The sequence below is a fragment of the Lontra canadensis genome, unplaced genomic scaffold (genome assembly GCF_010015895.1).
Source record: "Lontra canadensis isolate GAN:19392208 unplaced genomic scaffold, GSC_riverotter_1.0 scaffold43, whole genome shotgun sequence".
In the NCBI taxonomy this organism is placed as follows: domain Eukaryota; kingdom Metazoa; phylum Chordata; class Mammalia; order Carnivora; family Mustelidae; genus Lontra; species Lontra canadensis.
This window is the reverse complement of record NW_022631037.1, coordinates 12736370-12764180: the sequence shown is the minus strand read 5'-3', so window position 1 is coordinate 12764180 and position 27811 is coordinate 12736370. Positions and strand designations below refer to the sequence as shown.

General features: G+C 47.9%; 1 protein-coding gene across 3 annotated transcripts; it reads right to left on the bottom strand.

The window, feature by feature from the left end:
• SOCS7 (suppressor of cytokine signaling 7) lies at positions 1-27811 on the bottom strand. Of its 3 annotated transcripts, XM_032871420.1 has the most exons (10): positions 26674-27808; positions 20032-20096; positions 17186-17290; positions 16642-16743; positions 15641-15771; positions 14958-15126; positions 12772-12900; positions 6886-7021; positions 6311-6461; positions 1-2808 (listed from the first exon to the last, which is right to left on the bottom strand). In XM_032871420.1, the coding sequence occupies exons 1-9, from the start codon at positions 27639-27641 to the stop codon at positions 6341-6343; spliced, it is 1926 nt and encodes a 641-aa protein (XP_032727311.1). In that variant the 5' UTR covers positions 27642-27808; the 3' UTR covers positions 1-2808; positions 6311-6340. The 3 variants fall into 3 exon arrangements, with proteins under 3 accessions (XP_032727311.1, XP_032727312.1, XP_032727313.1); XM_032871421.1 differs by lacking the exon at positions 16642-16743 and having other exon boundaries at positions 26674-27807; XM_032871422.1 differs by lacking the exons at positions 16642-16743; positions 17186-17290 and having other exon boundaries at positions 26674-27811.

Sequence of the window (27811 nt, the reverse complement as noted above, 5' to 3'; positions counted from 1 at the left end):
TCTCTCCCTGTGTAACTGTCTTGATCTACTGAGGAAGGTCTAGGCTATAGCCTGGGCCATGACTAGCACACACACAAATCACGGACACATGTGCATACTACGCTCTCCCAGAAGGAGAAAGAAGGATGGTGGTGAGCTTGGATCATGCCTCCTCAGCTGGTTTGGTTCTGGACCTGATTGCAGGAATTGTCCAGTGGAAACCCCTGGTACCACAAGGGGTACAAGGGCTCTGCCTCCCTCCCTGGACTACACTGAGAGCAGTGAGGCCCCTGGCCACGGGCAGGAACCAGCCAACTTCTGGCTTTGGATTCCACTTCACCATCACAAGCCCTCAGCACTGAGACTTGCCTGATGACTAGAAGTTTCCATCGAAACCACAGGCCCTGAGAAAGGAGTGACTGACACTGTCGCCTAAGCTGGGGCTGTGTCCTGTTCAGAACACCCTGCAGATTGCTGTTTCCATGTTTCTGTTGTGTGTTTTTCCTGTCTGTCTTACCCTCGCCTAGGACCCGAAGGCCTCACTGCCACAGAGCTCTCCCAGACCATATGGTCTGTCCTGATCTTACCCAGCTGAATTTCTTTAAAGATAGCCCTTGGTTCTTGCTGCCACACAGAGTCATTCTGCAGCTGCTGCACGTGGGGCAGTCACTTAAAAGCTCCCTTAGGCCAGATATGGTGTCTTTCCCCTCTTGTGTTTCCCACAGTATCTAACCCAGAGCCAGGGAAATGCATTAAAACACACTATAAAAAAAGAATCTTTTTTAAAGTATGGGTGGCTGAAATGTCTAAAAGAAAAAAGCCCCAAAAAACCCAAAGAGCAGCACGTCAGCTACTCAAGGATCCCGATGGATCGCAGACTGCGGGCTCTCGAGTTGGGGGGCACTTTCTGCAAGACGGCAAGTTCATCCGCACCCTCAAGAAGCAAGACTCACAGGTTCAGCCAATTTCCGGGACCACTGTCTTCACTGGTTGGTGACACTCCCACTGGACCCAAGCAGAAAAGAGGTGCCTCATGACAAATCAGAGGTGGGCTATGTTTATGCCACGAAGCTCATTTTGTGACCCCCTCTTTCCAGACAGAAAACAATGCACATTTCCTTCCTGTCCCACTATAAGGAGGAAGACTGGTCATTCTATGCAAGACATAAGGCAGAAGGCCAGCGCTTCCAGATGAGGCAGTCCTATAAATTACCAAGACACTGGGGCCTCACCCCAAACCATCAGGAAACCACAAACCTGAAGATATCATTTATCTCATGAAACGAGGCAGATATAAACCCAGGGGAACCAGGCAGGCTAATGGAACATGTACGAAAAAGAGCAGTAAACACGCAAACAGCTCAATCTTCACATCTTAACAGCAAACCTCTCCCCAGAGTAACTCTACAGAAAAGCAAACTCATAATATCGTATGACTTGACAACGGCCCACTTCAGAAAAACTCAACAACCATGAAACACAGCGGAGCTTCACCCCCCCACTCCACTCCTCCATTTCTGTCTGGAAGGTGGACAACTCCCAAATCAGCACCAGACAGACTTCCCAATGAAGGGGGAGGCAAACAGGATCAGACTCGGGAAAATGTTTAGGTTGCTAGAAAAAACAGGAAAATAAAAAAGCCCTTGCTACCTCCCATCCCAGAAGTGGGACAACAGGGATAAACCTAAAAACACGAGATCCAATGCTCTCCTCCTCTCTGATCCAAAGACACTCCATTAAGGCTGAGACACTGGAGAGCTTCTCGGAAGAGCGCTAGCACGAGAGCTTCGTTTCTCCCCATTCTCCATATTCCCTCTCACTCGCTGAGAGACATATGGAGGTAAGTAACACTGACTCCTAAGTCATGGGTACAGTCTGCCATTAAGAATCTGGAAGCATGCTCCATTAACTTTAGCAGCTCATGATTAGGGCTCTCAACCGCTCAGGTGATGAGGAAGTCGATTGCTCTATTGCCTTGGCAGCTGGCAGAAGCAACAGGAATGATGCTACCATGATCAGAGTGAAATGTACAGTTATCTCAAGGGGAGGGGAGGAGGGTGGAGGAAGAACGGGACTGACTTGAGGTCACAAAACTGAGGAATTCAGTATGACAAAACTAACACAGCTTCTATGAGAGGTGACTCTGAAACCAGGTTCCTAAACTTTAAAGGAAAAGGATGTGAGGCATCCCTGCTTTCCCCCCAGAGGCCCTCTGCCAGTTCTTCTTCAGCAATCTTCTATTCGAGACTACCCACCCTCGCTTCTTCCCTGCTCCCACTGAAGCTACCCATGCTCAAACAGAAGAGGATCCTCATCCCTCAGAAACTCCCAACTCGATTTGCACTTCTGACTCCTTCTCTTCCCTTCTTCAAGGTCAACGGTGAACACTCACACTCCGCCTTTGGCACTGGCTGAATGACCGTCACTGGCAATCCCCTCCCTCCCCTCCCCTCCCTCGGACCTGGCTCACCCTTGGCACCACTTCCAGTCCAATGGGCACAGACCCCAGCTGCCTTTAAAGGAAGTTTTCCATACCGAGAAATGCAAATATCCAAAACAAAACATCTAAAAAAGGAACAGTGTTGAGACTTCTTCCAGTTTTCCGAGGAGCTCGTCCAGCTCCAGGGTAGCGCAGGGGCTGGGCGTGACGAGGTGGAGCCCCGCGCACAGAGTGTGGTCGTGTGCTTCTTCCAAGCCCCAGGGCTGCGAGGGGGACCAAAGTCTTCGCACGGAGGATCTCAGCCCTTCCAACTCCCTCGTTTCTCCTCACTCCCCCTTCCACAGTAGCTTCATTTGGTTCTTCAAAACTGGAGCTTGGCAACCAAATGCCTAGGTGAAAAAAGGAAAAAAATGAGAGCGGCTCAATGGAGTGGAAGCAAATGAAGAAGAGCCCAGCCTCGGGAGGTGGAAAAGTACAGCCCCAAAGGAGAACTCTGGATAGCCAAAGGCTTCCACAAACCGTGGGGAGGGCTCAGGATGTAACAACAGCACTTGCTGGGGGACCTGAATAGCCCATGACTTGGACGCCAAAAAAAGGTCCTAAAATAACTGACAAATGTATTCTGTCCTATCGCCTCACTTCTATTTTCCTTGCCCCTTAATGTTCCACCCACTTTTTCCCCCTACTCTTTTCCTGAGGCTCACCTGCTCCAGGGACTAAAAAAGAAAGAAAAAAGAGGTGCCTGGGTAGCTCAATTGGTTGAGCATCTCTTTTCTTTTTCTTTTTAAGATTTTATTTGAGAGAGAGCAAGAGTGAGAGGTGGGGGGCAGCAGGCCCCCCACTGAGCAGGGAGCCGGACACCGGCTCGATCCTGGGACTCCAAGATCATGACCGAGCTGAAGGGAGACACCCAATCAGCTGAGTCACCCAGGTGCCCGAGCGTCTGACTCGACTTGAGCTCGGATCATAGTCTGAGGCTGGAGAGACTGAACTGAGCGCAGAGTCAGCTTAAGATTCTCTCCCCTCCCCCTCCCCCGCTCGCTCTCTCTCTAATAAAATCTTTTTTTTTTTTTTTTTTAGATTTTATTTATTTGAGAGAGAGGGAGCACAAGTAGGGGGTGGGCAGAAGGAGAGAGAGAGGCAGACTTCCTGCTGAGTACGGAGCCTGACGTGGGATAGGGCTGGATCCCAGGACTCTGGGATCGTGACCTGAGCTGAAGGCAGACAGTAATTGTCTGAGACCCCAAGCTGCCCCTAAATAAAATCTTGAACAAAACTGGAGTAACCCCTGGTGAGCCCAGCTGGGAACAGCCACAGGTCTCTGCTGCTTCCGGCTACTGAAGAGGACTGACACAGTCACAAAGGCCAATGTGGTTTCTGATTTAAGAAGGGCATCGTCCCACCTACCGCTCTGTCTGCAGACTCCAAGCCCTCCAACATGAAACTCCCCAGGTAAGAGCACGCACAGACCAAGTGGCCCACTCAGAATTCCCAAATTAACATCAGCCTGGCCGACAGGAAGTCATAAGGGCCAAATTCTACAACATAAAAGATTCTCCCTTCATGAGCGTCACTTCCCTTTTTTTCAAGGGGCCCTAAAGTCTACATGAGGAGTGAGGACAGCAAGATGCTTATTCTTTGCCACAGACAACAATCCTGGTGTCACACACACCAAAGACAACCTGAGAGTTCATTCAGTTCAACCCTTTGCCAATACATGACCGCCCCTCCCCCACACTCAAGACAGTTGGCTACCCCTGGCCTATCCCTCATCGGATCAAATCCCTTCCCATCTCAGGGCCTTTATACTCACTGGACCCCCTTGCCCAGAACGCTCTGCCTTGATATTCAGATGATCAGCTGAGATTTTCAGAAATGACATCTCCTCACAGGGGCCTACCCTCATCACCCAAACTTGAGTACCACTATCCCACCACTAATCACTAAATTCCACCAGGTTTTATTCCTCGTAACAGACGGTCAACTGCAATTAGCCTGTTCACTTCTTTACATGCTTCCTGTCTGTCTCTCCTCATGAGAACGGCAGCTCCGCGAGGTCAGGGCCATAGACCACCTCGCCCAGCACGCTCTTCCCAGTCCACACTGGGGACTTAACAAGTACACAGAGCTGAAGGCAGAGCCCCGTAGGGAGCTCACCAAGGCCTGTGGAAACCCACTCCGCTTTTGGACCTGTCTGGCAAAACAGTTCTTCTGAAGTGGGACTAAAGTCGAACTCCTTACACCTTACATCCATCATGGCCCTTGTCCTACCCCCAGAGCCACACAGGCTAAGTCTAACCACCCCCGCTTCACACTTCTTTCAGCTAGCAAGCCCCTCTCACCCCGAAACGTCTCGGCTCCGTGTTAGTCATTTACTCCTTACCTGCTGAAGCTGGGAGCGCCGCCCCCCAACCCCTGCGCCGAGCCCACCTCTGACAGTGCTACTGGGGAGGGGTCCTCTTGAGGCACAACACCCACAGCGGGGCTCTAACTAGTGGGTCCTGATCCCTCCACAGCGGTGTGTGTCAGCGCGCCTCCCTAGCTCCTTCCTACCTTCCCATCCTAACTGCAGCCAAGCTGCCAAACAGAGAAAACCCCCAGCCGTCAGAACATTTGGATGTTTTAGGAGTTGCTTCCGAGGGGATACAACTTGCATATAATCGAAGATATGACAAGACATACACCCAGTCCAGGATGCTCTAAGTTAAAGCTCTGCAGTGTCCCAGAGTTAGGATTTCTTGATCTCTCTTCTTTCATTCTTTCTCTCCTTGTTAATCTTTGTTAGCCCATCTCGAGCGCTTTCCCCCACATAGAATAGAATCAGGGACTTCTAGAGCTAAGAGGGGAGGCACACAGCTGGGTTCACCTTAGCCACGGCCCAGGAAAACCCATGGGGGCATAAATGCCAGTTATCACGCTCTCCAGTTACGAAGAGAGCAGAGAGCGTAGGGAGATGAAGATTCCCTTCATCCTCAGACCGTCTCACTGTGGGTTTCTCCCCTAGTTTGTTTCGTGTGGGAGATGGCGCTGGGGAACAAAGAAGGTTGGAGAGGAAGCAGACGTACTCAGTGCGCAAGGAGGACAGCCTACACGAAGAGTAGATGGGGTCACCGCCCCTGGCGGGTCATGAGAATGTGAGATCTCACAGGTAACCCAAAGCACCAAACTCATGACTCTCTGGCAATTTTGTTCCCTACTCACCTCTACCTTTCAGTGCCTCCACGAAGGCAGTTTAAAAGACTAATTAGAATCAATCTGCACAAACCAGTATTCCAAGATATTTTATGGGGAAATTAATGAGTAGAATTCAGTTAAAGTAGTGACGGGAGAAGAGCCTCTTCGATAAATGGATCCCTTAGATAATTCACTTAATCTTTTTGATCGTTTACTCTTCAGTGGTCCAGGTGGAACCCTCACTAGAAAAGACAGCTTGTTTTCCTCACCCTCACATTCCAAACCACTGGACCTGGAAGTTCTCACTGAAGTGCATGCTGTTGCGATGAAAGGCACGTTTGTGTTCTCTTTGATGACATTATCCTTCCCTTTGGTTTCCTGTTTTCCATGTCATTTGTGCAACAGCAGGTAGATAAAGTATGAGAGAAGGCTGCACACTTAGCTACATTTCTGTGTCCTCCTCCTTGTTTATATTTGGTGGTTAGCTTGCACGTTGCTTGGCAAATACATTTTAAGTCCCTCGTGTCTATCTGCTCTTCTCCCATTTGATGTATGTGCCTCCTGGGGGACCCCCATTATCAGACTTTGTGACTTTCTGGGCAGATGCCTGGATCAGGAGTATATGCACGGGGTGTGGGGGAGGGAGGTGAGGCCCAGTGCACGACAGTAACTGGCCGGGAAGAGACTCGGCTGGACAGTGAGGCAGTGAGCTCATACCCTTGGTGGCCATCAGCAGGGGGCCCCTTGCTACGTGGAGGGTTCGACCTCTTGCTTCTGTTTGGAAATGAGCTGCGCTTCCTTTAGAGACAGGTACACCTCTTCCTGAGGATCATAGTAGTAGAACTTTCGGATATAAGAGATCAGAGGTCTATGAAAAACAAAAGAGGAATACACATGAAGTGTTATTTGCAAAGACCATAAGCAAAAGACCCCCTCTGTTCAAGCCCTCCTTCTTCTTCAACCCCTATATGGCCGGGAATACACGAAAAAACCTCGGCCGACCTAAGAAACGTGCCACATTCTCACTTGTTATAGGTCTGTCTCCCTCCCTCTTACCACCTCCATTCCACTCTTTGTAGAGACTGCAGAAGGGAGGCTCACACACACACACCCCTTCCTCCCTTCTAGCTGCCATGTGACGCTTCTAGAGTTAGGTGCTAAGACACAAGAGAAGTGAGAGGAGGATGCCTGTGAAGGGCACCAGGCTCTGCCTGTGCCATCAGCGGGCAGGCCTCATTCACATTTCTAACTACACCTCCATCCCTGCCCCGACCCACAAGACCCCGTTGTACTTAGGCAGTGGGAGATCTGGGATGTGATCTATCCGGACGAGCTGTCGGATTCGGAATCTGCAAAGGTGCTGGAGGGATTTGACATTGCTGAATCTAGACACAGGGTAGAGCAGCTGGACTGGAGTTGGTGGTAGTCCTTCAAGAATGAAAACCAAGACATATTCAGAAGGAACAACGCTGCTAACTACAATCCGCTTATGAAGCAAATCCAGGGAAGGGAAAATAGGCTTCTTTATAGTTCTCATGTGCGTTCTGTAGGGTGCAAAAGCTCCCTTCCACAAAGAACTGATTTCCATTTGCTGAAGCATTACCCCTGTATTTCACTCAAGGGACTCAATCTTCTTCTGCCAAGGGCCCCCCAGCATCACTCTTCACAGCTGAGAGTCTCGCTCTTCAGAACAGCCCAGTGAAAACCGCCAAGCTAAAGACTTTACTTGGAGCCACGTGGCCAATCCCAGGCCTGAGGCTCTCCGTCAAGAGCAGGAATCAACGTACCCCTGCTGGGAAGGGGGGATACTTCGATGGAACATCTAACAGCATCCTGAGGAAGAACTCAGAAACGCTTCTCAGAGGGGTCCCCAGCCAATTCCAACTAAGAGGCTGCTAAGCAGAAGGCAATGGCTGGGATCAAGGCTACAAGCCCATCACTCCTGCCATTTACTTCAACCCCCCATTCGCCTCCTCCCGCCCCTTGTGCTCCTGAAATTTTGGGCTGGATCCAGGAACAGGGAAAAAAAAAAAAAAAAAAAAAAGATGATGCTTTTAAAAGAAAACCAACGATGGTAGCTTGGGGAAGCTGGAATTAGTACCACTCAGTGCCAAAGTGCCCGCTGCCTGATGCCAACCAGGCCCGACGGGAGCCCCACCCCCTGCTTTCATCAGCATCAGCAGGCTCGGTGCTGCGAAATTCCAGCCCCACCCAGGGGTCAGTGCCACAGAACGGAGACATCCACAATGGCAGGGACACTGAAACTGGTCCAGGGGAACAAAGAATATTCTGGTTTCAATAAACAAAGGGGCTACAGAAGGTAAATAAGCAAACTGCTCTCAGAAAGAATCTGAGCTGCAAAATCTCTGAAAGAGTTCTCTTCTCGGCCGCTGTCCTATCAAAAGAAATTCTGAGGACACAACTTGTTGGAAAATAACATATCTACTGTTTCAGGAGTTTAATTTCAAACATTTTAAAATTTTGTTTGAAGGGGTGAGAAGAAAAAAAATTAAAGCTTGCAGGTTGTCTCCCAGAGCCTTGGCATGGTCACTGATAACAGACTTTCTAAAAAAGAAAAAAGTCAAAATACGTATTACACTGTTACTAAGCAAGTAGGATTGACTTTAACACATTTAAGTCATTCAGTCTTCAGAACTATACTTTGAGGCAGGTATCACAATTATCCCCATTTCACATATGAAGAAACTGAGGCCTACTGGACTCAAAGAACTTGATCGCAGCACAGAACCCACAAAGCCGGCCTGCCATGAGCATCCGCTCTGTCTGAGGAAGAGCTGAGCCCACAGAACCTCAAAGGAGGGTTCTTCAGGCGTCTCCCCAGAGCATCTGCCCCTCTGCTGTCTGACGAGGGCGCTGTCCATGACAGCTCCAGCACTTTGATTCATGACCAGTCTCTCTCAGGCCTCTCCTTGCTCCTATCCCTTCAATTCTGGGGCTTATCCTTTGAAGCACTGTAGCCCTCTTCCACCCTCATGAATGGTCCTCTCTGCTCACATACACACACACATACATCACACATGGATTTCTCTCTTCAATATATTTAAACTCAAGTGGTTTTAAAATGGTATTGGGTTCAAAGGCCTCTGAATTTACCCTCTCTCTCCTATGTTTAAAAAATATTTTTTAGTAAATTAAACTTGAGTAACTAAACTATGACAAACAGAAAGCATTTGCGGGGCGGGTTGTAATAATGCTAAATTCAACATGATGTTTCAAAAACAAAGGTAATTTATGTATCTAATTATTTATTCCCAAAGACACAGTACTATCAGACCTGTGCTTAAAGAGATCAGGATAATAAGTAGCATAAAATTATCTGATTGTTTGCCTACTTGAATTTTAATGACCATATATACTTGCCTATTTAATTGTGTTATTTTTAGCCTTGGGTTCACAAATAGCAATTTGAAACCTGTTAATTCTCTGATATTCCCTGGGGTCAGCCTGACCACTTACTGTTTGCCCCAAACGAAGCAAACAGCTGGAGCTCTCACATCCAGAGCATGTTAGCAGAAGAGGTTAGAAATGGAAATAAATGTGAGACACACACCAGGACAGCAGAAAGGGAAAGGGTGAGGTGGACCGTGACCACCAGGAACCTTCCTCTGGTCGTTCATACCAGGGTTCCTGGGCACCAATCCAGTTTCTGGCCACTTCACTGTTTTTTCTCTCCCCAACAAACACCAGGTTAGGGGTGACAAATCTCTTCCCAAGTCTGAGCATTCCCACACACAGGTCATTCTGCCAAACCAAACTGTTCCCTGAAGACCAGAATTTTCCGGGCCAAAATGTCAATAGTGCAGAATTAAGAAACCCTGGGACACAGGGAAAACCTGTCACTGAACAAATAATTATCAGATTAATGATGGTTATGAGAGAGACCAATTTCCTTAATGTTGTGCAATTCAAAGTGCGATGAAAAAACAAAAGGTATTGGGGTGCCTGGCTGGCTCAGATTAGCGTGCAACTCCTAATCTCAGGGTTGTGAGTTTGAGCCCCATGTTGAATGTAGAGCTTACTTAAAAATAAAATCTTAGGGCACCTGGGTGGCTCAGTGGGTTGAGCCTCTGTCTTCAGCTCAGGTCATGATCTTACGGTCCTGCAACCGAGCCCTGCATCGGGCTCTCTGCTCGGCGGGGAGCCTGCTTCCCCCTCTCTGCCCGCTGCTCTGTCTGCTTGTGATCTCTCTCTTTGTCGAATAAATTAATAAAATAAAACATAAAATAAAATGAAAGCTTAAAAAAAAGTTTTTTCTCTTTATGCACTTCACAGATGATAAAGGTCCTCCCAACTAAGAGAGACAGATTCACTTTTGAATTTTGGCTCAAACAGCATCAAGGGTTCTGTGCTAATCCAATCACAGTCTCTTTCTGAGACTGCTGCCTGGTGGACCAGACTGAGATGCAGACAGTGACCTCAGTTTTGTTTCGACCATGCTCCTCTATTAAAAAGAGATAAAGCAGAAACCAAGATTAGGGGCCATCATTTTTATTTTTACTAAGGGTCCCTCCCTTGATGCCACTTACTCCATTTATTTCAATTCATTTCCTTCCTTCTGCTTCTGATTCGCCACCATCCAGAACTTTTCTGTTAGTCCTAGTTTTATGATTCCCATGATCCCTGGCATCTCTTTTAACACCAGCCTGCAGGCCCTGTTAGTGCACCCCGCCCTAGTGCTGAGCCGGAAAGAAAACCTGACTTTGAACCCTGCCTCTGCAACTCCCTGTACCTCAGTTGCTGCTGTTGCTGGTGTTGGTGTGTGTGTGTTTTAAGCAGGTTTCAGGCCCAGCATGGAACCCAGTGTGAGACCTGAACTCACAACCCTGAGATCAAGATCTGAGCTGAGATCAAGAGAAGGACATTTAAGCGACTGAGCCACCCCGGTACCCCCACTGTACCTCAGTTTCTTAATCTGTATCAAAAAAAAGAAAGAAAGAAAGAAAGGAAAGAAAAGAAGAGAGACTGTAGTATCCCTTTAAAGGATTTTGTAAGGGTTAAATGAACTAACACCTGCCCTTGTAGGCATTGGGTTATCATCATCCCGAAGTCTCAACAAACAGGCTCCTTTTAGAATCCACTGACTGGTGCAGGCTGAGAACGCTCAACCCAAATGCTAATCACTACCTCTTCTTCACGCCAAGTCCCTCACAGAATCAACCTCCCAGAATGCCTCGACTTTTACGACAAGCAGAGGACAACAAACAATGGTAAAGGAGAATACTGGCTTTGCTTTTGCCTCAATCCTTCAAAGAGAGGTCACTTATGGTGTGGGAGCAAATACGAACTCTGCTTTGCCTTCTCAGCTTGATTACAGTTTTAAGTGCAAACAGATATCCTCTCTGGAGCATTCCTCACAGGTCCTCAAAAGACATCCTCCACTAATAAACACACTGCTGACTTCCTTATGCAGTCTCCACAAATCTCCGCGAACTCAGGTTTCAATTTGCTTGCTGTTAGTTTTCCCCAGTAACAGACTGGCAGCAGATAAAGCACAGGCTTTGGAGTCCGTTGAGCCTGGGTTGGAACTCTGACTTGAGCCCTGATCGGCTAAGGGACCTCCCGTTGGAGCCTCTCAGCCTCAGTTTCTTCACTGGCAGATGAAAACGGTCTTATCTATCAACAGACCAATCTATTAGCTAACTTTGGGTTGTTGTAAGAAATGCGAGCTGTTAGAACCTGACAAAGTAACTGGCACAGGATACACAGTCAATCAATAGTAGCAACCGCTACAATTTCGAGCCCTTACCAATGTTAAGAATCTTGGTTAAAATTTCTGCAAACAGGGCACATCTGTAGAATGAAATGAGCTACAGCAGTGTCTAGGACTCTGCAAAGTCTCTCAAATACTCTACAGGTAGTTACATGCTCCAGATTCCAGAATCCTCTGAGACGATCTCCCTGGTTCACCCATAAACAGAGCTGCTTCCCCAGACCTTGTCAATCATCCACCACCAACCGCCATGCCTTTTACTGAGTTCTACATGTGCTCTTGCCTTTTTCTTCCTACCTGTGCTCTCTTTGAGGCTATGAGATCTCTAAAGGTAGAAATGTGGCTTATTTTTGATACTGAGTTACAGAATAAGTGTTTCTTAAATAAATAACCTCCAAAACCCACAAATTTTAAAAATTACTAGTCAATTCCTGTAAGAAAGGATTCTAATTTTTCCCTTTAACCAAGTCAACTGCACAAGATCCAACTATGTTGACGGCACTGAGGCAAATACGAAATGAAGTGAGAATTAATACAGTTCTCACCCTGTCATGCTTTATTTAAATCACCAAGATTATAAAACACATTCCTGTAACCTGGCTCAATTCTGTTACTGATGTTCTGCCTGGGGCTCCCCTGGAACTTCTTTTTAGAGCAATTTCTTGGCACACAGTTTGTTTAAGAATCTTAATTTGATTCACTGGGAATGCATGAAGTTCTCATTTTAAGTTCTGTTTGTATCTTACAAATCCCTCAATTAATATGCTTGTCATTTTGCTTTTCCCCAACCTTAGAAAAGCAGACAGACTCCTCCAAACCACCCCTTCTCTACCCTCCGTAGAGATGATACAGACAGCTCCCTACTTTGTGGGCAGAAAGGCTATATAACCACACCAATAAGGACGGGGGATGGGAACTACCCAATGCTCCCAAATGGAGAGATGTCTTTATATTTGTCGCTGGCAGAGATAAAAGACACAAGAACTACCTAGTCTTTAATAACGAGTGTCGTACGAACAGACAAAATCCACAGTAGACGGCCACTGAATTCAGCCTCTCTGCCACTCACCATGGCCTTTCTAGTGAATATACTCTTTTACCTGCCCTGTTCCCGTAGAAACAGCCTGAGCAAGTTCTCGCCTCTCTGCTTCACATGGAAGCGTGAGATGCCTAGATCAGGGACAGGGGACACCTCTGAATGTTAAATATTCACATGTTAAATATTCTCATCCGTGTGGTCTGAGAAGCAGATTCCTTCTCAGTATGTCAAAGGATTAATGCTCAGGAGCAGGGACTTAAACACTGGACTCCAGGAAGAGCGGCTGCCATAAGAGCCAGGAAAAACAACATCAAGGAAGTGTAGCTCTTTCCGGGAGGCAGGGGGACACATGTTGATACGACACTGCATGATGCCCAAGGAAGCTACATAATGTAACTCTAGCCTCACCTGGAACCCTGGATCTCAGGAAATAGAGGAACTTCCCATTCTTGGAGTGCATGATGGCTCTCTTGATGAATTCCACCACCGACTGACAACGATCCTCAAACTTGGGGTGACACCACAGACTGAAAGTTCCTGCCATGGAAAATTAGGGAGAGATAAAGATGTAAAAACTTACTTTTAAAGCATCTGGGAAGCTTACTTGAACATTTTAACAATTTGCAATTCTGGGAGGGTCATTTGTGGGCAAGCAGTCAGACACAGGTCCCTGAAGCCACCTGTTCCCCTCTGCTCCACAATGAATGGAAAGAAAGAAATCCTCTTTAATAAGACATTAGTATAAATACTAATCCTTAAATCACAGACCATTAAAAAAGACTGCCACAGAAAAAGCCGATTGAAATGCCATCCCCTCAGGAAGGTCTGTGCTCAAGCATTCATAGAATAGTCAACCAAGAAAGGAAGAGTAGTTTTGCAAATCTCATTCATGTGTTAGGCACAAAACACCAAATTCTAGTCTTTTCTTCTTTAACTTCCAAAGCTACCCCCTCCCCTGGTATGTTGAAAAGATCCCACCCCAAACCCAAAAGCAATAGGGAATATGAACTCCCGTGACTAAAAACAAACCCAAAACTCAAGCACTAAGTGCAAAGGAATCACCCACAAAAGGGACGGAATCCAAGAGAACTACAGTTCTGAGTCTCTCTAGCTACTCTTACAGTATCACTTAAAAAGATGAAGACAAATGCTCCATTGCAAACTGGCAACTTAAAGACCCACAAGGCTTCCATTAAAAATTCCATTTATTCAAGGAAGAAAAGCCCCTTTGAACAAAAAGTAACGGGAGCACCATGTGAAGGTTCTCTCCTTACTGGCCTCTCGCCTATCAGGGACCTTAGAGGTCAGGCATTTCCTGTCTCATGGCCGAGCCATTCATCATTTTCATAGACTTATAAAAATACCTCATTCTGAAATGCTTTACTTTGCAGGGTATTTTTCTGCTGGTATGATTTTGGCCTTTGGAAATAGCAGGAGAGCAGGCAACAGCCATCTAACTAATTCTCAGATCTGTGGACTGATGGGCCTCTCTCTTCGTGCACCTTTAAGGCAAGGGTGGGGACGGAGGAAACCATGGACAGAGCTATGCTGGCCTAACATGCCACTTCCTGCCTCACATGAGAAGCAAACCAAATAAATACAGCACAACACGGCGGAGAGCAGAAAAGACACAGCGGGGGCCAAGAAAAGCCTGCAAGAGCAGCTAACACAGCTTGTTGGAGGCTGATCCCTGAAACTCCCCTAAGTTCTCTCCACTTTTCAAGTTTGTGACACAGGGAGTTATTCGGACAAAGGATGTAGGAACCAGCCCGGCCACTGCTGACCGCATGAGTTTCTGGCCCACGTCAAACACAGAACGCCACGACGTAAAGTCAATCCAGACAGCGGGGTTGAATAAATCCGCTCCTAGAGGTGACTGCAGCATTCAGCACCAGCTGAGCACAGAGGAGGAGAGACCCCTAGGGAGAAAGGCAGATAGTCTAAAGCATGTTGATCCCACAAAGTCTCTGAGTTTTGATGGCTATTTCCTAAGAGACCACACAGGTGACCTGAAGAAATTATCACCATGCCGTCTGGGAGGAGGAGCTGATGTGACTCTCAGGCAAAGAAATTCACTACAGGACGGTCACAGGGTAAACACTAAATTCTCCTCTTTGTGTATAGGATTATAACAGAAGTCTCTCTCGACGTTAAGTCTAATTATGTTTTCTTTATTAGCTACAGCTACAGCAATTACCTACATAGAGGTGAAAGTTGAAGCGACATCATTCGTTAATTCTAACTATGAACAGAGGCTGGGAGAATTTGTGGAATGGTCCTAGGTTATTTCTTCCTTCTATCAAGAGAGTTCTACGGGCTTTGCTCTGTTTGACAATCTTGTTCAGGCTCTCCTCTTTTGCAGAGAAATGCTCAGAGTATTTTCCAAGAGAATCGTTACCTTCCTCCCTACCCCAGCCAACATTCACTCTAGGGCTGAAACCAGCACCCATAACAACATTCAATGGAGCATGATGAGATTTTCCTCCCAATCCGTAGTTCCACTTCCATAAAACCTTCCCACACAAGGCCAGACAGCAGGAGTAGTGACCAGCAAAGGGGGAAGAAGGCTCTCCCCAAACGGCAGCACCTCTTACCTCTGTAGTGCTCCATTCTTGTGTGGTGGGTGATACCCTGTGACCGGAAACTGAGGCTCAGGATGTAGCGAGGGTCAGAGCTGTCTCGTACCAGGAAAGAGCCGTCTGGCTTCCCTTTCAACTTCATCTCTGCATCTTCCCAATTCATTGGTCCCCAGTACCAACCACACTATCAAAGACAGGAAGTGGTCAAGTACTTCACAGCATGGGGGAAACGGGTATGTTTTCAGCACAATCTATTTTACTGCAGGAGAATCCCCACCCTCCCACCACTTCCAAAACATTTCACTAGGTAAGGGCTGCTAACAGTGTCTTAACCATTAGCCACCAACAGCAGACTCATTCTTTTAGCCCTCCAAAGTAACGGAAGAATAAGCCTACAATCCCATTACCAAGGCCTACAAGGAAAAGAAGAGGGAACTGGGTCAGTTAATCTGTCAAAGTCAGCTTCCACTATGTAAACAGTTCTCCACGACCGTTCTTCACCACATTCAAATGTTTTTCTCCGTGATTCGATTTTCCAACGTCCCTTATGGAATTGATCATCGCAGCATACTGCTTTGGCACTGTAAACACAGAGGCAAGAGAACTACTCTTCCTCTAAAAATAAGAAAAGGGGAGCCCAGGACAGAAGAAGTAGAGTGGGAGAGGAGGCCAGCTGCCAGTCTCCAGGCACCGCCTACCTTCTCCAACTCTCGAAGGCTGGCGGCAAAGCTGCTTGAGTCGGGCCGGTAGAGGGGACACTGGAGATGCTGGGGGGGCTGGCTGTGCAGGGATTCAGCTGCTCGGATGGGAGCCGTCCGGGGAAACGCATCTGCTGGGCGAGAGGGGGGCAGTCACGTGTTCACCCTCCTGGCTCCCAACCGCGAGCAGACCCTCCCTACCCCCCAAAACAGAGATGCTAACTGAAGAGGGGCAAGGCATCAGAAGCTAAGCTGGAAAGGGTGGAAGCCAAAGCAGTGGGAAAGAGCTGGATGGACTGTAACAAAAAGCTGTGTGGGCTCGTGTAAGCTGTGAAAGATGGGTGGGGGCGTCTGACCCCAAGAGCGGGGTGGGGGAGCTGCTCACTAACCTGACTAAGGTGACTACGTCAGGGGCTTCACCAGCCTAGAGCGATTCCAGCTTCTCCCACCTCGAGGTGAAGCGCCGGTAAAGCAGCCTTGGAAATAGTGACTCGCTTACTTGCCCAGGAAGGGGCACGATTTTGCCAGGCAAGTAGGAAAGAATGCCGATTTCATTCATTTTACTCCTTGGGTACTGGAGGCTGGCAAAGCAGGTGTGGGCTACTAAATGCTGGGTACTTATTTACAAGGCTGCAGTAAATACGGAAAGCTTAGAAACACCAGAGAACCTTGAAAACTTTAAACGTTCTCACCATTTGGAAATTAAGGCTGTCTCCTAAATGGTATCTACTCAGATTGCAAAGCAGTCTCAGCAGCAAAGAGGTGAAAAATTCAATAGTCTTTTATCCCTAACAAAAGTCAGATTCACCTCCACAGGGAAAATGGGTTAGAAAAACCAGTTCTTGGCCTCAATTCCAAGGAGTTCTGGCCCAGCCAAGGGGATAAGATTTAAGTGTTCTCGTAAGTCCGATTATTTCCATAAATAGACCTCTCCCATCCATCAACAGTCTATCACTTTGTACTCCCAACCTTTACAAAGCTTGCCTCTATACTAAGCTAACCTGGGGCATGGGGTGGAGGAGGCGGAGGTAGGGGGAAAGACTGCAGGGAAGACCCCATCGGAGCCACAAGGACAGATGTAGGCAGCGTCCCACTGATATCATCTAGAAGAGAGAACAGAAGCAAGAGGTTCAGAAATATGAGCACAGGTGAGTGAGGTGAAGCAGAGGCGAGGGAGAAGGATCATCAGGCTGCCCTCTGGAGCAAGATGGCCTGACCTTCCCCCTGTCTTTCTGCACAGAGGGCAACAAGCATCTTAATCTGGTGTCCTTTGTTGAAAGCAGAAACATAGGGATGTTCCAAAAGCAGTCTACTAGCTGTAGATCCAGCGCTGATCAACAGATGGACAGTAAATGTTACAGCATGCAGGTAAGAGACCCATTTAACTGCTTAAGGAGATGACAAGGGTGCTGAGAAAGGAACAGGGAATAATTGGGTCATTACTAGAAACCCAGGAGCTTGTTGGCTCCTGGAAAAGAACAACAGGTCCCTATAGCTCACCCCCTCCCACTAGGGCAAGCCAGCAGAGAGGGGCAGAGACTATACCTAGGAGGCTGAGGCTTCTTCTCGGAGGAGGAGGGGGAGTTGGAGGGTGTGGAGAGGTCAGGCCCCGCTGAGAGATGTCCACGTCCACAAGCGACACGGTTTCACCTGAGGGATTCACGGACCAAGCATGTTATGGAAGCACCTTGCCCGCAGCTGAGGCCAAAAGCAAAGGAAAGCGAGCAAAGGAGGCTAGAGGTTCCCCCGGCTCTCAAAAACCTCAAATCCTAATGCTTCCCAGAGCTGGAGTCACCCCCAAATACCTGGGAAAGTCAGTTTTAAATTCTATCATTTCTTGGTCCTGTTAAAGGTCAAAGATTCTTTAGGATAGAAACACGGGATTGACAGTGGAAAGGCCAACTAATTGTGGTTGTGCCACTCACTATGTAACCTTCACAAGAGGTCTTTATTCAAATGGAACCCACACCATGTATGTTTACAGACAGGTGTACCAATTTCTGCCTTAGGGAGGAAGGTAAGCAGCTTGCAAGTCCAAATGGACATGGAAAGTAAGTGCCAGAAAAATGTAAGAACTGCATGGTAACCTGAATGCAGATAAAGGTCTCAAGGTGAGCCTCAACTTCTTCCCCAATGGCTTTCTACATCTAGATTTTCCAGAATATTCGCTCACAAGAGAAGCAACCATTTCGCATATCAACTAATTCCTAAGAGCTGAGACTACAAAGGCCAAAGGTGCATTTACAATCCTACTAATGAACCACTTCCACAGTCAGCCAAATCAGGCAAGCTCCAGAGGAGCCTGATGGGGGATGGCACATGGTTTCTTCTACTTAGAGCCTATCATGCAGTTCCGTTCTCTGCCTTATACCCTCCATCTTGCCATCCAAGCCCATCTACCCTCTCTCTACTTCAGTCACCAGAGGGTAAAGGGTATTTTATAATAAAGGTTGACAGACAAGTTTTGGTAGGTCTGACCCACAGGGAGAAGACTCTCAAGATTTCTCTAATTTGGCCCTTAAGGTGTTATTTCCATCAACTTTTTCTCATTCAGGAGGCTGAATTAGCCCCTTGGCTAGAATTTTATTATTTCCCAGTTAAGAAAATGAGGTAACCAGTATCTCTAAAAGGCCAAGAGCTGGGCTTTCAGAATCTAATACACAGTTTTTTACAAAGGTCTGGAGCACTGATTAAGGTAAGCAGAAGAGTTCCGCAAGGGGCACCCTGGCTGGCCTAGTCAGTAGAGCATGTGGCTCTTGATCTCAGGGTCATGAGTGCAAGCCCCATAGGGCATAGAGCCTACTGAAAGAAAAAGAAACAAACAAACAAGCAACAAAAGAGAGAGAGTGGGGGAGGCAGGGAAGAAGGGAGTAACAGAGAAAAAGAGAAAAAAAGCTCTGCTAAAAGTCATCAGCAGCTCTGGGAAGCTGGACCCAGACTCATCACATAGCTTAGTAACTGAGAGCCTAGCAGCCCAGAGCAACGCCATGAGCCCAGACAAGTGCGTTTCCTGAAGGGTCAGAGGTCTGGACAATAGGTATAGCACTTATTTTTTAAGATTTTATTTATTTATTTATTTATTTATTTGCAAGAGAAAGCATGAATGGGAGTAGGGGCAGAGGGAGGAGCAGCAACAGACTCCCAGCGGCACAGGGAGCTCAATGTAGGGCTTGAACTCAGGACCCTGAGATCATGACATGAGCTGAAGGCAGACGCTTAACCAACTAAGCCAGCCAGGCACCCCTAGGTATAGCACTCAAATAAAACATGTAATTACAAAAAAAAAAAAAAAAAAAGATGTAATTCAAAAGAGCTAAGGCTGTCTGAAACAGGAACATCAAACCCGAAAGTACAAATGTGGGTGAGCGTTCCTTACTTTAGAGGAAACAATGATTAAGGAGAAAGACATGCTGCCACAGGACAGGATTCTTTAATTCTGGACTTCGGGTAAGAACAGAGGCCTCCCTCTCCACCTGTGCTATTACAGACACCAGCTCAGTTGTTCGGACACCTCATGGCAGTCCATGTGGTAACAGGGGTCCCACAAGCTTGCTGAACGTCTTCTGGATATGTCCATTCCTAACTCATAATCCTTCCAGTCATCTTTTCGAGGGACATAATCTTCAAAGGAGTCTGAAGTTCTGATTTTTTGGCTGGGCCACTAACAATGAGGAGTACTCTGTGCCTGAGACCAGATGCCGTGTGCTAAAGACCTCCTCTGGCGCTTACTCAAGCAGAAGCTCCATATAGGACTGACATAAGGAAAAGGCTCCCTATCTGAACAAGCTCCCCATTAAGGAGAAGGCAGTCACCCAAAGTACATTCGACTGCTTTCCCTACTTGAGCAACTGTGTTCCCTCCTGCAAGAGGAAAGACTTAAATTAGACACAACGAAGAACTTCAACAGCTGCAAGAACTCCTGGCCCCCAAATGGGTAAGCCAAGAGTTCACGTAATACCCTTTGCCCAGAGTCTTTAAAAATAGACCAGATGATCGCAGATCATGTTGATTAGATCATCCACGAACTCCCCTGAAAGCAGGAAGAGGAACTATATGACTTCTAGAGAGTCCTTTATGCACTATTAGCCTATAAATTTGTAATTCCTACTTTTAATTTATATCGGTAAACCTGAACGGAGCACTGCGTACCTGCCATGCCACCTAATTACCAGCAAGTAGTCTCTACCTCCAACTAGAAAGCCTCCAAAGTCAAGAACACATTCCACACCATAAAAATAGCCTCTCCCCAACCCCAGCGGACATGGAATGAAGGAAGTGACTGCAGGCCCACCAGAAGCTTGCTCTGTGGGGCATCTGTAAGCGCCCCCTGACAGGTCTTAGAACCCTCCCGCTTTCAGAGGTCAGAAGAAAAAGAGAGCTGTCACCCTTACCTGTGAACAGGGGGCTGAAGGAGACCGGAGAAAAGGCACTTTGAGTTCTTGTCAACCTGGGTTTCCTAGGGGGTGAGAGAGCACACAGAAAATGTAAGGGAGGATGGGGGATGAGCACATATGCGTCACTACGACACTCAAGTCTAGATACACTGAAAAACCAAACAAATCCCAGTCACTGTCAACAACACTTCTGTAATAAAGCCTAAAATGTAAAGGGGGAGAATGAAATAATTCAGGCAATTTCTTAAATAAATTTCGCTCTGAAGTTCAGCCTACAAAGCAATGAGAAATCCCTTTAGATCTCTCCACACCCAGCATAATGGAAGAGTAAAACACCTTGAGTGGTAATTAGCAAGTCCATTTCTAGAGGAAGGTAGACAGATGCAAGGCTGATTTTCATAATGGAGCCAAGACAATGGCTCTTGACCTGAGCAGGTGCCATTTTGGAGCAAACGCTTTCCCTACGGCCCTGCCCCAAGGCGCAGAAGGTCCCAAAGGGAACCAGGGAATAGATCTGGACTTGAGAATGGCACAAGAAGCACAAGCAATGTTAAACCACTAAGATCCCCGATTTCTATACAAATGCCCCCGAGCCATAGGGCAAAGCTATCAGCTTACTTGGGGGACTCCCTCAGGTTAAGGGCTCTGCCTGGCTCCCAAAGAAAATGGCCCTTCCCCTCTCTGAGCGGCCAGTCACACAGCTCTCCCCATGCTGCTCCAGGGAGCCAGCTGGAAAACCCAGATCTCCCGTGAAAAGATACACCACAGGTAACTTCACTTTGTACCAATTGCAACTGGCTTTTCAGTGAGAAATGAAAGAAATCCAAAAGACTCTGACAAAGACTTTCTGGCCAGAAATGTGCTAAGTTCAAAAACCTTACCTCAGGATGACTAAATTGACTACAAGGTAAAGAATTTGCAGAAGTGATAAAAATATGCTATATCTGGACTATGGCAGAGCTTATATGACTGTATAGGCTTGCCAAAATTAATAGAGCTAGACACCTAAAAAAAAAAAAGGGGGAATTTTAGGTGGTCATAAATTATGCCTCAACAAACCAGACTTACAAAAAGAAAAGAAAAAAAACCCCACGAATTGAGTGCCTGACTCTAGGTCTTATACCCGGCTCAACTTCCAAAATTACTCTCACCCAAGGACCAAATAAAACTTCAAATGCACCAACAGAGAAGCTGCATAGAAAATCCAAAATGAAACCCTATTTACATTATTTTGACTTTGGAAGATCTTTACACATTTGTTTTAACACAGATGTCTAAGCTTCTCAAGACTCCCTTCAAACAAAATTTCAAAACCATATTGTGAAGACCTTACTCAGAAACAGCCAAGATGCTGGATTCCTACCTTACGCTCCCTCTGCGACTTCTTCCACACTGAGACTTCTCATCTAACGATAGCGCCGCCTATGCCTGCCCCACCCGAGGTACACACAGGAGAGACATGGCCGTGTCAAAACAAGACACAACCACAGAGTCCTCTGTTTATATAAGTTGCCTGTGACAGTCTGCAGCCTAGTTCCAACCCTCTAGAGGGCTGGGATGGAAAGTTAATTCTGCTGGACATGAACTTTAAGACTGAAGGGCTTCCAAGCTGATTTTTATTTGATAACTTGTGGGTACAACATGAAACCCAGCAAGCAGAAACCCAAAGCACTGGCCTCTCAAAGGGTTCACACCTCAGCCACTTGGCCGTTTGCCTCTTTTCAAAGGAAGCTGCATTACTCTGCCATCTGCCCATGCTGGGGACGAGTCTCTTCAGTGCCAAGCACTGAAGAACGGCAGTACCCAAATGCACACATCTTGCGGGGGCCTTCTCACTGCGGCTCATCTTCTCCCCCACCCCCGGCATTTTGCAGAAGAAAATCATAGTTTCTAGGATCTGGAGAAAGAAATACATCAGAATCTGAACATGGGCAGAGCCATTTGAGAGCCCTGGGATGGCTTTTTTTGGCAAATAAGGGGGCCTTGGGGCGGGAAGCTTGAAGAGGTAGAAGGTCTAGGGGGCTGATAGGCTAATAATAAAAACAAGTGCTTCCTTCCCTCTTCGGGTAGACGCTAACTAAAAATCCTAAGCAGTTTCTGTCTCAAGGATCCTGAGAGCATTCTAATGGCAGTCATTCATGAAAAGACCAATCCAGACAACTATAAAAAACAAAGCAAGGGAACGATTAACATAAAATTGAGGATGGTGGTTCGTGGGGGAGGGAAGAGATGTAATCAGGAAGCAACACACAGGGGTCTTCAAAGATACTAATAACATTCTACTTGCTAAGCTTAGTGGTGGGTACCCAAGTATGCAATTCATTATTATTATAGTACATACACTTTATGTATCTCCTTTTGTAGATCTGAAGCATTTAAAATGATAAAAGCCCATCTAAGCTGGATGGGCTGTTTTGGGAAAGCAACATGAATGATTCAGCTCCAGTAACATTTTTAAATAACCCTTCCATACTACATTCCCATGTTATTTTATCCTCCCCAGATCACCCTGATCACCCTGACAAGCATTAGGGTGCAGAGTTAAGTCATTTTAATTCTGCCAGTAGGCCACTTGCATCTTAGCAGTAGAAAGACTTGAGCGGTAGGGTGTGGGAGGATCTGGTGGGCTGTATCTCACATGGCAGAAAAGGACAGGAGCAGCAGAAGACCTGAGGCAAAGGTCTTCTTTGCGGCTAGCAGTCCTTTGTGTCAGCTACACACTGCTTGTGCTACAGATGACAAAGAGAATGCCTCTGTCCACTTCCACTCTGCAAATTACCGACTGGACGGCAACAGATCCGTGGGAGAAAATGGGTTACAAGCATTAGACTAGACGGGCCGTCAACACATTGATAAAACCATTGGCCACTTTTCAAATTCCTTGAAACCTAAAATATAAACCACGAAATAATGATGTCCTCACTCTCCCTTGTCCATAAACTCCATCTACTGATGTCCTAAGACTTAAACATGTCCTTTTCTACAGTAATTCCCAAACTCGGATGTCCAAACGCCAGGTTTGATGGCCACAATTTACCTCTGCGCCTGCTACAGCACACAGTGCCAAGTCAGCCAGCCCGTGCCATTTCAACACGTCATGAGCCAGTGTCTGTTCATGTGCTGCAGGCACAAAAACCATGTGTTCATTTGTAGTTCCAATACACAGACATCTGTGCAGCAAGGTCAGATCCAAAACTCCACCATACACCAACTGAAGAACCTATGGTGGGAACTTCCGGGGAAAAGCCAAGAGACGTGGTCCAAGGTCTAAAACCTTGGAATGATTTTAGCAGGAAAAATGTGAAGGAGTGAAAGACACAGGCTCAATGGACAAAGATTTCTGAACTTAGGTTGCTCACTCCAAAAGATGCCAACCACAACCACTCTGTGGCATAAGAGTTAAAAAGATCCATGGAGTATGGACCCAAAGCCCAAGCCCACAGTCAGAAATTCCTCAGCACACACCATAGAATCATCTTGCTCTCACCACGTCAGACTATTCTCAAAAACACTCCCTTAGACCTAAAGACCCGAGGAAACAGAAAAGGCTCTCTCATGTCTGCCGGGTCTGTCCATGACAGCAGGGCCCCAGACTAATGCCAAGGCAGCCTCCCTCTTTCCAGAATTCTATCTTTTTTCCAAACAAATAGATAGGAAACCACTACAGAACTATTCTCCATTTTCCCACCTCACAATTACGAAGACTGCCAGGAATAATCTCAACTGTTAACTCTGAAAAAACAAACCTTGAGAAATGAACAAGGTGCTCATTTCCGACCATGTGTGTATTATGTGATGATTTTAAAAGGTTAGATCAAATGCCATTTCTCAGCAAACACAAAGGAAGACAATCAGCTCAACATATGTTAAAAAGACAAGGGAACTTCACTGGTTTTCCTGAAATAGCAATTCTATATCACACCGAGGCCCACAGGCATCAAGCCCAGCTCTTTGAATTCCAACATATGTGTGTTACAAGGCCTAGCCCAGTTCTCCAGAAGAGAAACCTGATTAGTCGGTGGCCCACTTCTTCCTTCACTTGGAAAGGGTTCTCTAAGCTATCACACACAAGACTTAAGACTTGGTATATCCAGGCAAGTCCATTTCCCAGACTCTAAAGCATCTGAAAGGAAGTAAAGGTTTGCTTCATGCTAAAACACAGAAACTATTAAGCCTTATAATATGACAGCAGGAGGTACTTTCCAGTGATAACTGTGGGAAAGGTAGATGTGGAGAAGGGCAGAGAGAACCATACCCAGAGGTTACTGAAAAGCCCCAAATTACACAGCGAAGACTGCAGAGACCCGTAATTAATTCCAAACAACAATAAGGCAGGAGGCATCTACCTTCTGGCAAAAGACTGACATTTCTCACAGCCTCCAGGCCCCTACCAATCAAAACAAGAGAACAACCTAAAATTCCAAACTCATCCTTCCTCCCAACGGGGTGCACTTAGGAGGTGCAGATCCATAGAAATCACAACTACCCTGGCCAGACTTACCAAGTTTCTCACAGCTGCGAGGCTGCCAACAAGACTGGCACATCGTAAGCTGTGGAAAAGCTAACAAGCAAATCTAGCAGTACCAAATCCTAAGCATTAAAAAAGAAATACCAGTTCAATCTTATTACTTCTCTTCCAAGAACACAAAATATTCCATCTCAATTTCTCTTGTCTTCACTCTATTTCTACAAGGACAGGAACAAGACAAGAATCACTCCCATTTTACAGACGGAAAAAAAAAAAAGAGGAAGCATGAAGAAGACAAAATTGGCTACATTCCACAGACGCTGGAGTTGTAAGCAGAACCTAGGTGTTCACGTTCTCTGTGCAACATGCTGCCTCCCAACCAAACGTTCATACACAAATACCTAGCTCTTCTCCAATTCATCAGAGAAAGCCCTTGGACCAAAAAATGTAATTCTCCAGTGCCCTGAACTAAGCTTCTTTGCAGAGCTACATCCCAATTTGCTCTGCAGCAGAAATCTGTATTGTGCTTAGTGTGAGGGTTGGTAACAGAGCCGCCAATGACCATTAAATTCTGCTTCCAAAGGCAAAAAACCGTATAATGTTATATGCCTTTTCCTCTTCCTAATCTATTAGACGTAGCAACTAATTTCACGCCACACCTCATATTTGGCATCTCTGGAATCTTAGACCAAGTCCTGGTCAATATGGAACAAAGGCAAGATGGACCACAAGAAAATTAGCAGTCTATCCTATGTCATTACCCACAGCTTCAATCCTGCCCTCCCCCTCCTCTGATGAACATTTCCTCTATACTGGGAAGTGGAGCATCGAATGCAGAGTGTACAACAAAAGGAAGCCACACAGTTTTTAAGACCTGAGCTCCCAGCGTAAGTTCACTTGGAAAGCGAAGGCAGAAACATAGGTCTACTTGAGGGGGCAACACACAGCAACCTACTGACTTCTTCAGGGAATTTGGGTTGGGTCTGATCCCCAAGATGATATTCTGGCCCAACTGTTCAGAAAGGGCAGCAAAGTCAAAACTGACTCCATACTTTTCCTCTTGGGAGCACGCAAACTCCCCTGAAAGGAGAAGTCCAAGGATGAGTGGTTCCCCGTGGAGGTCACACTTCTGGGTCATGTGGGAAGCTTTGTAGAAATTCAAACTCTTGGGCCCTCAGACACACTGATCTCTTCCCAAAGCTCCCCACGTGATTCTGGTACACAGTAAAGTTCTCAAATCTATTGGTCTACCCATTCTTCAGCCTTGGGCTGTGGTTGCCAGTGTGTCTCAAGAATCCATCATATGAGCGGCCCCAAAACCAATTCCAATCTTTGTTTAGAACCCATTTGGCAGTGCAAACCACCAAGGCAGTTACCGCAAGGGAAGTCTCACTTCTTGACACAAACGTTGACAGCTTTTAAACTAGTATACAGACCTAACACTGCATGCCAGAGTGCCGTCCACCCTTCAGAAACGCAGAGAAAAAAAAAAAAAATGACCTCTAAGTTTGGAATTTTCATCAACTGGCCTAGAACCCCCGCACCCATGTCTATACCTCACACTTAGAACACTCACACCGGCTTGAGAGCAAACTATTTTCTATTCTCAGAGTCGGTGGTCAGCACAGGCTTGAGATACCAGGTTTATCTAAGAAACCAACCAGGAAAACATTAACATTTTGAATAGAGATGCCCAAACAATTGCTAGCCTACAGCCGCACAAGTGTGTCACATAATTTGTAGGCATGAGCATGAAAGGGGTGGGGAACACACAGAGAATAATAAGCAAAATGGTTACAGGACCAACTTTTTGCTCCTAAGACCAAACATTTCCTGCAACCTCCTTACCAGAAGTAATGGTAGACCGACACCTTGGAAAACTTTATAAAAGCCAGACCAGGGTGGGGGTGGGAGGATGGTTTCAAATCCTCTCCCAACTAGGGGGCTGCTAACCAGCTGAGAAATGTCACCGGACTGAACTAAGAGTGAAAACTGTTCCCCCAAATAGATCTGACCTAATGGGCGAAGTCACCACCTTTAGGCCTACGTCTCTATGCATCCTTATGAAAAGCACATCCTAAGAATTGTCAGAATCATGTTCGCAGCAGAATAAAAGGGATATGAAAGAAGAAAAGGAAGTTCTGTCAGTCAGCGCCCCCGGCCAGTCTCACCTCCCCGCGTCCAGCTCCCGGCCCGCAGAGCCTCCCATGTCTGTCAGGCTCGCAGCAGAAGCAGCCAGCTCTCCAGAAGGCCTCTTGCCGGCCCCATCCCCGCCGCCGGAGCCGCCGTTGCAGCTCTTCGTGCGAAAGAGGCGACTGAGGCGGATTTTGAGGGAGCCCTTCCGAGAAGGGCCCGCCAGTGGCCGGAGGGGCCCGGGAGGAGGCGGGGGCGGGGGCGGTTGCTGCGGCTCCCCTCTACCCAAGCGCCCTGGGGGGACCAAGTCCTGCATCGGGAAGGGCACCGGGGGTAATTCGGGACCCGGGGGCTGCAGCAGAAGCCGGCCACCCCCTCCTCCGCGGCCCGGGCTGCTGAGCTCCTCTTCCGAGCAGCTGTTCGTCTCCAGGCTCTCGGCCTCCGACTCCAAGCCCTCCAGGACCAACAGCGCGTCGCTCGTTTCCGTGGGGTCCTCCCCGGCCTGCGGGGCGGCAGCAGGCGGCTGGGGCTGCGGAGGGGGCGGCTGCGGGGGACACGGGCACGGGCACGGGCAGCAACCCCCACCGACCGTCTTGACCCCCGGCCCCGCCGGCTGCCCGAGCCCCAGAGCCGCCAACTGCGCCTCCAGTCCAGCCGCCGGGCCCCAGGTCCGCTCGAGCGCCAACCCCGGCGGCAGGGCCTTGGGGTCCAGGGCACAGCGGTGCCGGGGACACAGCAGTTCCGAGGGTCCCGGCTCCGGGGCCGCCTCCGCGTCCTCCTCCTCCGGCGGCCGACCCACGTTGCGGAACACCATCAGCTGCGGCGGCCGGGAGCCCCGCGGGCCGGGCCGCGCGAGGAAGGGTGGCGGCGGGGGACCATGGCCCGGGGGCGGCGGCGGCGGGCCTGGCTCGGGGACCGCCTCTCCATAGCCGAGCAGGCGGCTCAGGACGCGGTACGAAGCGGCGGCCGCCGCCGCCTCGCCGTCCCGGAGCTCGGCCCCCTGCATCGGGGAGAGGGAGGGGGAGGGCGGGCGGCTGGGAGCCGGGCTGGGGTGGGGACTAGGCCGGGCCCCGCCGGAGCCCCGCCCGCCGCGGCCCCCGGAGCGACAGCGCTAACGGCCGCCGCGGCCTCTGCCTCATAGAGGGGGGCGGAGGGCGCGCGGAGCCCAGCGCGAGC